Source organism: Brassica napus, chromosome A4 (assembly GCF_020379485.1).
Source record: "Brassica napus cultivar Da-Ae chromosome A4, Da-Ae, whole genome shotgun sequence".
Classification (NCBI taxonomy): Eukaryota; Viridiplantae; Streptophyta; class Magnoliopsida; order Brassicales; family Brassicaceae; genus Brassica; species Brassica napus.
Genome location: NC_063437.1, coordinates 3,011,722 through 3,025,250, shown reverse-complemented (window position 1 = coordinate 3,025,250; position 13,529 = coordinate 3,011,722). Strand labels below are relative to the sequence as shown.

The window sequence follows — 13,529 nt, the reverse complement described above, 5'->3', positions numbered from 1 at the left end:
TTGTGTTCAATGTTCAAACAATAACCAATTTTTTGAAGATCTAGACTAATTTTAAAATTTATTGTTTCGCATTTGCTGTCTAGACAGACTTTTAAAACACTGATTGTGATTTTGTTCTCACTTTTAGTATAACTGAACATAGTTACCATAATGTTTTGGTAAAAAAGAAATAAAATTTACAATTTGAGTTCAGAAAATAATTTAAACAAAGTATCTGCCAAACCAAAAGATCACTAAAAAAACATATTGTAAAGAAAGAAGCAAACAAAATCAAATTTCTGATTTGAAAAAGGGGGAAAATTATATTTTTGTCTATTATTGAGTAACAAAAAAAAGACTAGAAAATGGCATTGCCTGAGAGTTCACCACCTCCTCTGACCGAGACCGGAGTTCGAATCCCCAAATTTGCAGAGTGAAGAAAAACAACAATCACAGTGATATCATCATGAAAGTGTCTCCTAATGCCAGGTTCTATCTTCTCCAAATCCGAATACCTCATCTCTCTCTTCTTTGCTGCTACTTGCAATGCAGCTTTCACTAACCTCCTTGCCACACCCTAAAAGAGACACCACAAAGATTAACTCAAAAAACATCAAACGAGCAAAAATCTTGATGACGTGAGGGAAAAAAAAAGATTCTTACATTGCGTGGACAAGAGTTAACGATATCAACAGCTTCTTGGTTACTTAGATGCTCCCACAAACCATCTGAAGCAAATATAAGAAACTGATCTTCAGGGTGAATCTTATGAACTGTTATCGTCGGCTCAGCTCTCATTATAGGCTTCTCAAAACGTTCCGCAACTCTGAACTTAGGCAACAACGGTTCTTGGTTAAACTCTGCTCTCTTCAAGTACGCGTCGCCTATGGATCTCGAAACCTGTATGATCCCTTTCACACGCCACACTTTGTGTTTCAATACCACAATGTTCGGGTCATTAGGATGCAACAAACGCAGCTCATCTCTCACAGACTCAACACTAGCGTTATGCTCTGAGGATAGCTGAACAGCCTTCATCTCTTTAAACGGACTCTGAAGCCTCCCCAAGACAACACGAGAGTCTCCCGCGTTTGCGACATACAGCAATCCATTACAAACAACACCCACCAAGCAACAAGCTCCCACGGAAGCAAGCTGCGGTCTGGTCCTCCACTGCTCCTGAACCAAACCAAGAAACTCCTCTTCCGTCGCCACAAACGCTCTGGTGATCACATCGGGAGAGACCCCACGCTGCTCAGAAGCGCACCTTCTCATGTTGTAAAACAGCCTCTCGTTCACAAACCGAGCCGCCTCAGGACCTCCGTGACCATCATAAACACCAACAAAAGTCGCTTCGGGACCAGACTCATCAAAACTAACAGGACCGGACTCTAACTGGCTATGGTCCTCGAGAAGGGCGTTCGCTTGAACCACCGCCATTGAAAACTCTCCGGTGAGGTGGTTACCGGAGTCTTTATACCACAAGAGACCATCAAGACGGCCGTTACCATCATCATCCGGAACAGAACCTTCTCCAACACCGAAAGGTCTCCAACAAGGCGTCACAATTCTCCTGAATGTTGTAGATACCATAACTCACATGCCTCTCTAACCAAAAGAACCAGCTACCAAATCGTTCATTAAATCGGTGCTTATGACTATATTATCAGACGCAATCTTCTTGTCGATTCCAACTCCACAGACGCAGGATGCAGATGTCAACAACATTAATCTGCAATTACACAAAAAAAAAACATTATTAATGTAAGGATTCAGACAAAAGGGAGAATGGTAATAATAAAGTTTTGGACTTTACAACATATGAATCTGGAGATTTTAACGATGACCCATGAATCTGATCAAGGAGTACAATAGGTAAAGATTTAAAAGACGGAAGCTTTCGATTTTACCTGATGAAAAAATCGAGGGATGGATGAGAAAGGAGGTTCCTTTTTTTCTTTGAATCTTTTACAAACTTGGTTTAGAATGAGAATCCATCATTCGATTTCAGATCAATGAAGGTGAAGAGAGGAGGAGAAAAGGATTAATATAGAGAGAGAGAGAGAGAGACGATGAAGAAGAAGACGCGTTTGAAGAGAGAGAGAAACGGAGACGTTGGATTTGGGTTTTTTAGAGAGAGAAAGTTGCGATACTTGCGGCCGTCGGAGTTTATGGTTTCTCTTTGTATATTTATTTTTGTTTGTTTTAACGGTTTGACCTTTTATCCTACTATATAAAAGAAACTAAATTCAAGGTTTTTGAGACTATCCACCTTAGCCAAAATATTCTCATCCAAAAAGAATTAGAAATAAATATCATTTAAAAGATAATTAACTAACATACAACTTTTGATATTTCTAGAAATTTCAAATTTGTAACTACTAATTTATTAATAGAATCATATATCTATTGAATTATGTTCTATTTTTAATCATTAGACTTCAAGAGTAAATAAATTATTAATTTATAATATATATAGTTTATAACTTTATATTGTAGTTATAAATTAAGAGAAAATAACCGGGGAGGGTGAAGAAGCTCATGTAAAATTATATAATTAAAATGGTAAAATGGTGAGTATGATGACGTGAATCTAAGAAAATTTGTTGTACAAATTATGGTGCTTTCTTCGTCCACTATAATGATTTAAAATAAAATACATATTCACATAAATAAGTCAATATTTGTTGTTTTTTTTGGTAAGATGTTAAGATTATCATTTTTTGAAAGGTTATACTGTTGTTTTTAAACAACTTATTACAGCAAGGAAACAAAAACAACCAACAACAACTCAAGGTAAAAAAAGTCTTAAGGAAGTCTTATACAAGAAAGATAAAAAGAAGTAAAGAAGAGGAGAAAGAAGAACTTGCCGGGTAAGAGAGGAGACGGTCACGCATCATACGGTCGAGAGAGACAATGATGACTGATGAAGGTGAGGAAACAGCTGTGAACACACGAGCATTACGCTCTTTCCACAACAGGTAGATGGCTGACTGAAAGTAGAGCTTGATGACTGGAGTAGCATGCGTATCTGCGTTGACGCGAGGTTGATTGATCCAGGCTGCAATAGAGTGTAGATCAGCCGGAGGAGAAATCCAAACTTCAGCAGCAAAAGGCTCCCATATCAAGCGAGAGAAAGATCACTCAAAGAAGAGATGATAGTGAGTCTCTATTTCCAGATTACAAAGGACGCACGTTCCTGAGACATTTAACCTCCAACGCCTCAAGCGATCCTTGGTTGGCAGTCTTCTCCGCAAAGCCAGCCATGATATAAACGCATTATGTAGAATATGTTCCTTGAACCAAATAGTCTTGTGCCAATATTTGTTGTTGATAGTGTTTATATTCTTTTCTGACATTAGTATCTATATTTTTTTAGTAAACTGATCCAAAGAGATTAATTTGTGGAGCTAACCAAACAAGGATTATAGTGTTTACTTTGGAAAAAGTAATAGGTTGAATGATAGATGGCGTGCGTGCTTTTTCACATGGAAATCTGCACATATATTAAAATCGTAAGATTTGAATCATAAAGAAAATATAGTGTATATGACTGAAGTTGGTCCATTCTGAAACTAAAGATGGCTAAAATTCTTCTTTGTCAAAATGCATAGATGTGAATCTTATATGAATAGAGTTCTCCATTGCTTATAACAGTGTAATAAACTCCGTGTGTAAAGGAGAAAAAATGTTATATAAGTGAAAACAAAAGTTATGCTTTTTTTTCTTGTGCCTATAGGCTCTTTGCAATTTGAAGAAGAAAGAACATATTGTGTGAAAATCTTTGGCTCGGTCAAATTTTATCCAGTTGTTTATAAAACTGTTGTTATCTGATTCATGTAATTTTTCAGTGTTGATTTAAAAGCCCAAAAAACTCATCTATACTGACTTTTCGATATTTTTTTCTGTGATTTGAATTTAAAAAGAGATAAAACTTTCGATAAGTTATGTAAACTCAGAACAAGTATTTAGCTTTAGAAAGCATTTACATGTTTCAAACTTATAATATATACATATATAATGTTTAAAATTATGTATATAAAACATGTGTAAAATGTGCCTGAATATGTTTCTCTTCTTTAATGTGTTAATCGTACTATATATAACATTATTTTAAAATTTCAAAATTTATGTCACATACAAAAAACCATCAATAAAAAATATAATTCTCTATTTTTAACAAGAAAAATGAAAAATTATAAACATATAAATTTAAATTAAGAAAAAATAACATTAAAAAAACAAGAAGTTAATGTAAAAGAAAAAACTGACAAATAATATTACAAATAAAATAAATTTATAAGATACAATCCGCGCGAAGCGCGGAAAAAATCTCTAGTTCTTGTAATAGTAACAACATTTAATACCACTACTTTACTTTTGAGTTTTGATAATATATACTCTGGAATCTGGTCACTACTCCCAATTTGACATAAAAAAGGTTTTCAATGTATGTATTGTTGAAAACGGAAATGTATTGTTATTGGATAGATTTGACAAACTTTCCTCTTTAATTAACTTCGCCCCTAATTTACAAGCCCCATTTTTAAGTACAAATCAGAAACTAAAAAGGAAACTTTAAAACAAGCAAATCCCAAAAAGAAAAAAGATAAAGGGGTGATTAGTTGAACGGTAAAAGGTGACTTTAGCTTCAATTTTCATCTACAGTATTAAAAATTATCAATCATGCGTTATATTAGTTTTTAAAGCTACAAAAAAAAATAAAGTTACAGCAAAAAAAACAAAAAAAATGACTGTAAAAAATTTATTTTCTAAAATCTCATCTTTTTAGCTGTAAAAAATTTTAAAACTACATCCTTTAACGCTAAATAAAAAATCCTACAAACTAAATTCTAAATTAAATTTTCTACAGTTGCGGTCTAACCAATTATTCCCAAAATAATCTGTAAGTGAATTATTATCTCTGCATCACTCAAGAATTAAATAGAGCTTTACAAACACAGGCTCTGATTGGTAACCATCGCTTAATCGCGGAAAAATAGTTAAGTTGTGGAAAAATTAATTAAGCCGCAGAAAAATTTAAAATTTACGGAATGGTGGAATACATATTAAACTGATCAAACTATTTTATGTTTACTTGGTTTGCGTTTTTACCGACAAAAATATCAAGAGAGATTTCATTAAGTGGAAAATTGAGTTTTAGTAGATTATGACGGAAATTTTACAAAATCAACACTTTCATATTATTAAATTATATGCTAATACTATCTTAAAATTTAGAATACATAGCAATATTTTTTAATGATAAATAGTTATGTTAAAATTATAATTTAATTTGTATATTATTAAATGTCAATCTATTATTAAAAGGTATTGAAAGATAAGCTAGATATTTATAACAAGAACAAAAAAAATTTAAATTTTTTTAATTATTTTCACATTTTGTAATAACTAGTTTAGTTATGAATACTTGATTTTTTATTATAACAAATTGAATACTATATAAAATAGTTTTTGCGTTTTTGCATTTTTTTTCATTCTGCAATATTTTGTTGATTGGTAAGATAGTTGCGGAATCGCGTTTATTACGGCATTACTGTTTTTGTCAGCAAAACAGTTGTCATTGCCTATAGGTTTTCCTAAATGTAATTTGATCGTACTAAACTAATAACAGGACATGCTTAAACAAATATATAATGAAAATATTCAATTTATAATCAATAAAATTTAGTTCACAAAAAAAAAACAAATATACAATGAAAAATATATTCGCAATCCACACTCGCAAATGTGAAAACCAACTTTCTTTCGGTTCGGACTCGATCAAACCGGACGGTTTAATGTCAGCAGAGCGCAACGAAGTCGTTTAGTTATCAGCGAGTAGTATTATAAATTTATTCTCTCCCTCAATCAGTTTCACCCCCACAAAGGCAAACTCCTCGCCATGGAAATCGATCCCGTAACCAACGGAAACACCGACACCGTGATGGCCGAACCCGCCCCCGCGATGGCCCCGTCACGGCCCGTCCCGTCGTCGAGGTCGAGTCAATTGACGGAATCGATCAAGCTTGAGCACCAGCTCCTCCGCGTGCCGTTCGAGCATTACAAGAAGACGATCCGCGCCAATCACCGCTCTTTGGAGAAAGAGGTCTCCTCCGTTGTCTCCAGCGTCGGGGATTTGGCTGATAACGATTGGTCCAAAGACGTCGCCGTTTCGCGTCTCACCAGCCTTGTTTCTAGGTTGCAAGGCCTCAAACGAAAGGTTGATTCTTTTCTTCACTTCTCGTTGATCAATACGTATTGTTTGATGTTGGATGTTGATCTTGTCGATCTTGCTGAGTGTTGAGTGGATATGTTTTCAGATCTAGGGCATTGCAGTGTAGTGTACTAAATAACATTGGATCTCGTTTGTTCTTGGATAATGCTTTCGTTGATTTTGATATACCAAGAAGATAACATTCTCTTTGACAGAAATCGATTTGTCATTCAGTTGTCATTCTCTTTGGCAATTTTGATATACCAAGAAGATAACATGCTTATTCGTATTGTCATTCAGTTGGAAGAAGGTAGCAATGTGGAGAATTTGCAGGCTCAGAGATGCCGTGCTCGCATCGATCATTTGGATTCAGCAGATGTGGAGAATATTACCGAGTGGAACAATACAAAACTGAAACGGATTCTTGTCGACTACATGCTGCGGATGTCGTATTTCGAGACTGCTTCTAAGCTTTCAGAAAGCAGCAACATTTCGGTCTCTCTCTTGTGACACTGATTATCTAATTAACTATAGTTCCTTGGAGCATGGTCATGCTATATATCTCTATGACATGCCAATAAGAAACGTCTCATGTTTTCAGGACCTTGTCGACATTGACATATTTCGAGAAGCTAAGAAGGTGATTGACGCCCTAAAACGTAGGGAGGTAGCTTCTGCATTGGCATGGTGTGCTGATAATAAAACACGCTTGAAGAAGTCAAAGGTATGTGTTTCTCTTTCTACGTTTACTTTCATGGTTATGACTTGCAAAGCCACATGTTTGCTAGTATGGCAATTTGAATTCTGGTTATAAGGCATATACTCGCTTAGTGGAACTTTCAGAAGAGTTCTCTCTACTCTTCTCCTCGTATCATGAAAAAAGAGAAGCTGTCATCACTGCTTGTTATATTTGGGTTCTTTTCATGACAGAGCAAACTTGAGTTCCAACTAAGGCTGCAAGAATTCATTGAGTTGGTACGAGCTGACAGCTACAAACAAGCAATTCTTTATGCTCGAAAGCATCTGACACCATGGGGAGCAACCCATATGAACGAATTGCAGCACGTTCTGGCCACTTTGGCTTTCAAAAGTACTACAGAATGCCCAAAATATAAGGTGATGCTTTCCTTCCTTTGATGATATATTAACTGTGTTTCAAAAGCTATACTATGTTATCCTTCAGTATATTTTTGGTATTTGTTAATGGCTGAATAAGTGGTGTTACTTCAACCTCTTGTGTTGAATGCATTGCCTAGGCTAATCAACTGAGATATTGCTATTTTCAGGCTTTGTTTGAACCACAGCAGTGGGATGTTTTAGTGCATCAGTTTAAACAAGAATTTTGCAAGTTATATGGCATGACAATGGAGCCCTTATTGAACATCTACTTACAAGCAGGCTTGACTGCACTGAAAACTCCGTATCCATCTAACTCTATGGTTTTACTGTCTATTTTATGGATCTGAAATGAAAGGGGAAGAAAGTGAAATGTTTATAGTGACACCATAATGGGATTCTAATTGTGGTTTGAGTTTGTTTACCTTGACATGGCCCAGATATAGTTTTGAAGAAGGTTGTACCAAGGAGGACCCGCTCTCACAAGAGAGCTTCCGGAAGCTGGCGTTGCCTTTACCGTACTCCAAGCAGGAGCATTCAAAGCTTGTTTGCTATATTTCTAAGGAGCTAATGGATACAGAGAACCCACCACAGGTGCTGCCCAATGGCTACGTCTACAGCACCAAGGTTTGATGCTATTCTGATTACTACTGATCTTGTTCTTTCTCTCGTTTTGGCGTCTGTTATCACTGATCTAGATCAATGACTTTAGTCTATCATTATAGTTCAAAGTTTCTTATTTTTCCTTCGCATTGGTGGGTAATATATTTGCAGGCTCTCAAGGAAATGGCGGACAAGAACAAAGGTGAAATAAAATGTCCAAGGACAGGGTTTGTCTGCAACCATACGGACTTAGTCAAGGCATATATATCATGAACTCTGTTGCTCATAGTCCTCACTTTGGTTGCATTATAACTTGATGACACAACCAAGGTGAGGTCAGTGCATTCAGACCCAACTTCCTTTCTTCATTGATAGTCTCTGTGAATATGCATTTTACAAATAAACTTTGCATCTTTTCGTAGACAGTTCTTTCTTTTGTATATCAAGTCATTTCCTTATTTCAATCTTATAACAGTTTTCTAGCCCAGCATGGATATTTTTCTTCTGCTATTCTACTTTCATCTTGTCATCCAGTACACCACCGTAGTAGATTCTGTATTAATCAACCAATCTAATCACAGTTCTCTGTTCGGCTTCAACCATGTGGTTACCATCCAGATCCAACATATTCATCCTTTCCTTTTCACACTAGTATCTCAAGAAATTGAAATTGCAAAATCAGTTCGATAGTCACTTGAGGCTAATTTAAGGTGGTGAAAAACAAGTTCGTGCAATAATGATTAAGCCATTCAGCTGCAGATCCTACAACAAGAAAGCTAACCAAATAGATCTTTTGTCTTCTGCCTTTAAACTGTAAATATTGGTTATACAAAAACGGAAATTGGATGCTTCCCAGTTCCTGTAAAAGCACCCAATTAACCTTTATCAACCCCTACATTCAGTTCATTGTGGTGATTAGCAGATTCAACTTTATATAGTACCTTGACGCAAAACACTATGATCCTCAATTTATCTTTTGATATTGGACAAGATGATCTTATGTGCCTCCAACTCTCTGCTCCCAGTCTTTAAAGGGAAGCCGAGGTAGTTTGATTCCCAATATCATCTGCTTCCACAATCTCAATGCGTCTATTTGACTGTTAAATGAGTTTTCAAAGGAATAGAGGCTTTTCATTTCATCATCTGGCAACTTCATCCAGACATGATTCATCCAAATGATCTATCCATATATTATTGGGACTATTCATTTGTCTATCCAGATGGATTGTCTAGATAAATCATCTAAATAGATTTATGTTCATTTTTTTATCTCCATTTACTTCTAGATGAATTTAGTAAACAAATTACTAATATACCTTTATTTTATTTAATTATAATTATTTTTATTTCACTACATTATTTTTTATTAATTATCTAAAATATAATTATTTTAAACTATAATTTTGACGGGAAATATAATTTACAGTTTTAGCAGAAAAATACATATTTACGATTTTGGCTAGAAATTGAATTTTCGATTTTAACGAGAAATTTTTTTTGTAAGGTTTTTTGAAATATGTGTTTTTGTGGTCTTGTCATTTTCCGTGAGTGACAAAATGATATTATGTTTAAGTTTATAATTTGTGAACTATATCAAAGATATAATAGACATTATACTATTTTGAGAAAACTATCTCCATCCCTGACTATTTTAAAAATGACTTGTAATTTCAAATGTAAACGAACAAAACTTTCGTGTTCGAACTGTTAAAACGAACAGTCCGAAGAGAAATCAATAGGTGATTTCTGAAAATCTTAAAAAACGATATTTATTATGATTTCAGAAGTAAACAACATGTTAAAAAGAATACAATTCAAAGACACGATCAATCAACAAATCACACTAACAAAAACTAAAAAAATACAAGAAATGTTTTGGGTTCAAAGTATCACCACCAGCCATCTCATTCTCACCTCCTCTTGTTCTTGCTCCCAAACAACAAACACAAGTAAAACAAAGCCCTAAAAAAGAACCCAAACCCTACCGTGACAAGCAAGCAACTCCATTTGCTAAGCTCCGTAACTCCTTGCTGCCTCAGAATATCAGCACCCGTCGTAAGACACGTCGAACTCGTTATCCTCATCCCAATAGATCTGCTCACAGAATCCAAAAGCCTCAGTTTCATCCCATAACTCAACTGTCCCAGAGGCGTGTTATCGAACATCTGAACACCTCTCACAAAACACTCCATAGGATCCGAGAACTCGTTCTGAAGAACCGCCTCGTACGGGTACTTAACCAGAGAAAGGTAGTGAAACCATAACCAGTACTGAGGGATACGATCTCTGTTGATGAAGAAGCCGCTGAACAGCAAGAAGTAAGCTAAGATAGCTACAACGATCGTGTAACCCAACATAACATGCGGAACGACGCCGGATAAGAAAGTCACGAAGGAGCTTCCGGACCAGAAAGAGGCGAAGATGATCAGGCAATAGAATAGAAAGCCCATTGGGCCTCCTTCGAGACCAACAGCCCAAAACGTCGTCGCTGCGAAGGCTAGCGAGAGGAAGACGAGCGAAGGTAAAGAGACGACGGCGTGAGAGAGGACGTAGGAGGATCTCCGGTAAGCGTTGTAAGCGGTTTCTCTCATGAAGATGTAACGCTCCTGGAGGAAGACGGGGAGAGCATCGGCGCAAGTGTAGAACATCGTCGACATCGCGAACGCGAAGAAACCTAGCCGCTCTTGAACGCCTTTCGGAGAGTTGTCTAACCGCCAGAACACGGTGGCGAGGATGAATCCGGTGACGAGTACGGTGGCTAATCGGGTCCCGAATAGCTCCGGTTGACGCCGGGAGTTGAGGATCGAGCGTTCGGTGAGAGTTTTGATCTCGATCCAGAACGGATTCGCGAATCCGCCGTGGCTTACGACGGAGGATCCACCGCCACCGCCGGAGACTAGCTTCCCTCTGCTTATACTAGCGGAGATCGCTTCTTTGAGAGTGAGATTTGGATTCGGAGACGCCGGCGGAGATCGATTCTTCATCTCTTGCCATCTCTTGTTGAACTCGACTAGTCCTCGCGTTCCTCCGGCTGATCCTTCGAGCTCTCTGATGAGATCGAGCGCGAACTCGGTTTGATTCTCGTTCTCCGGTACGGGACTCCCAAACCGGGCGAAAAATCCCGGTAAACTCGCGGGCGAACCGCTGAAAACGGTTTTGCCACGTGACAAGAAGATAAGACGGTTAAGCAAACCGAGAACTCGGTGACTAGGCTGATGTATCGACATTATTACGATACTGCCACTCTCCGCTATCTTCTTCAACACGTTAACCACCATGAAGGCGCTTGTGGAGTCCAGCCCCGAAGTCGGCTCGTCGAGGAAGAGAACGATCGGGTCGTGGATGATATCGATCCCGATCGAAACTCGCCGCCTCTCTCCGCCGGAGATTCCACGGTGACCTTCGTCTCCGATGATGGTGTTCGCCGCGTTCTTGATCCCTAACTGCTCGATTAGGGTTTGGACACGGAGCTTCTTCTTGGACTTAGGTAAGCTTCTTGGTAGGCGAAACTCGGCGGCGAACATTAGGGTTTCTTCAACGGTGAGCATCGGGAAGAGAAGGTCGTCTTGCATTACGTACGCTGAGATAACTTTTAGGGTTCGAGATTGGAGAGGCTCGCCGTTAAGCGTTACCTTGCCCTTCAAGCTACCTTTAGCGATCCGGTTCGCTAATGCGTCGATCAAAGTGGATTTACCCGACCCGCTAGCTCCAAGAACGGCGAGAATCTCTCCGTCGCGTGTCTCGCCGGAGATGTTGTCAAGAAGGGTCTTGGTCTTGGAGGAAGAAAGGCTCCTCCGTGGGATCAAATTAAACTTCCGGCGAACGGAGACGTTGTAGGTGAGGTTGTTGAAGGATAGAACGAAGGGGACAGGACGCATGAGATCATCGTAATCTTGATCTCCCTGTGAGCTGTGAAGAGGAGTCTCGTCGCCGGCGTCTACCTTTCTTACGTCGCTTACGTTCTTGAGAAGTTGACCTAAAGTCAACGACGAACCAATCTCCATGGAATGATACGGCGTCGCGTTATCAACAGAGTGATCTTCTGATACTGTGCGAGACATGAAGGAGTAAAAGTGAGAAGAGATTACAAAATCTAGCAGCTCGTTGAACACAATCTTTGCATGAGTGTTGCTATTGGTTCTATACTTTTCTGTTATTTGCTTATATCCGCATCTCTATCTCTCTTTTATAGTCATTTAGAAAAGGCGTACGAAGTAACGTGTGTAAGTGTGTAAACACGAAGGCTCTATGCGCTTGTGTTGTTGACTATAGTATTTTTTTGGCGTTTGGATGGAAATGCGTTTTGGATGTATTTGTATTTAATGTAGTTTAGTTATTAAGGTGGGAGAGGTGTAATGAGATGAGGATGACCTATAAATCTAGAATTCGTAATTCCAAATATCTTAGTAATAAGATATGGTGGACACTTGACAATTAGGTGTGTGTTATCGAATGGAGAATTATAGGTGAAGGGTGTTGATCTAACCAAGGCACAGGATTGAGATGAGAACTTTCTTTGTGTTTCACATTAATTTTATGGTCAAATACTGCTTATTAGTAGTTTTTATAATGCACTTTGACCCCAAAATATATTAAAAAAACAACTAACTCTGCAAGATACAAACGTCTTGAACTGCTAAAGAAAATTGATTCTGGTTATTTTTTTTGTTGTTCAAGTTGAGAAGATTGTATATATTTCATATATAGTCATTTAATTATTTTTTTGTTTATTAGAAATAAAATTATCTTTATCGGCTCAGCGTTGCTAGCTAGCTAGGGTAACACTCTTTGCCAAGATTGATTCGAGTTTGGCATTAATTTTGCGCTAATTCTGAAAGTTTCACTGTTTAATGGCATGTGTTCCCTCGAAAAGTTTGGAAAAGAATACACAAAATGTCAACATTCTTTCTGTTTCATTGATTAGTTTGGTAACGGTGGAACCTTATTTACCAAACTCAATATGTTTTCTTTTCCTCGTTACAAATAGTGATAGCATCGTATAGAGTTTTTTTTCGAGGTTAAAGCATCACCTGATTTATTTTATTTTTAATTTTTATTCCAAAAACCCAAAAGCATCACCTGATTTATCATCTCGCATGCAATATAAAGTAATGTAACGCAAACACGATTTCCCTAATACAACGAAATGATAAAACACCATAATATAATTCGCATGACATGAAACTGAATTGTAACTTTGTGAGCCTAATACGTGTTTTTACTATGATATATATATAAGATGAAAGTTTTCCCACCAGAAAGTCATTGCATTTAAGAAAATCAAAATTAAACAAGTAATGTCTTCGGTGAGGCAAGCAAACTACAGAAGTTTTAGGAGCTCCATTAATGTAAGTTATCTTAGTGGATTTCTCAGTAAACATTTCTCAATATACATTTAAACTTCTTCATTTTTTTCTTTAAATTTACGTTTATGTTTCTTTTTATGTACACATGCTAAATATTTCAAAATACAAACATTTTACTGTGTGTCAACTTTACCCCTTTTTATATCCAAAACCATTTGAAAGAAGAAAATTTGAATATTTTTTAAAAAGGAAATTTCATTATATTCCATCTTAAGTACTACTTGATCCAACCTCTAGTAATGTAGTGG

The 13,529-nt window shown here is 37.1% G+C and overlaps 3 protein-coding genes across 3 annotated transcripts; 1 reads left to right on the top strand and 2 right to left on the bottom strand.

Moving 5' to 3' along the window:
* Positions 1–106: 106 nt before the first annotated feature.
* On the bottom strand, positions 107–2,167 carry LOC106445337 (probable protein phosphatase 2C 48). Its single transcript, XM_013886863.3, has 3 exons — positions 1,890–2,167; positions 643–1,711; positions 107–556 (listed from the first exon to the last, which is right to left on the bottom strand). Exons 2-3 carry the CDS (start codon positions 1,570–1,572, stop codon positions 338–340), a joined length of 1,149 nt encoding a protein of 382 aa, XP_013742317.1. The 5' UTR covers positions 1,573–1,711; positions 1,890–2,167; the 3' UTR covers positions 107–337.
* Positions 2,168–5,833: 3,666 nt separating this feature from the next.
* LOC106445338 (protein MAEA homolog) lies at positions 5,834–8,402 on the top strand. Its single transcript, XM_013886865.3, has 7 exons — positions 5,834–6,202; positions 6,497–6,691; positions 6,798–6,920; positions 7,127–7,312; positions 7,483–7,616; positions 7,753–7,939; positions 8,087–8,402. The coding sequence occupies exons 1-7, from the start codon at positions 5,885–5,887 to the stop codon at positions 8,186–8,188; spliced, it is 1,245 nt and encodes a 414-aa protein (XP_013742319.1). The 5' UTR covers positions 5,834–5,884; the 3' UTR covers positions 8,189–8,402.
* Positions 8,403–9,666: 1,264 nt separating this feature from the next.
* On the bottom strand, positions 9,667–12,930 carry LOC106445339 (ABC transporter G family member 16). The gene has a single exon (XM_013886866.3). It carries the CDS (start codon positions 11,974–11,976, stop codon positions 9,826–9,828), a length of 2,151 nt encoding a protein of 716 aa, XP_013742320.2. The 5' UTR covers positions 11,977–12,930; the 3' UTR covers positions 9,667–9,825.
* Positions 12,931–13,529: the final 599 nt, after the last annotated feature.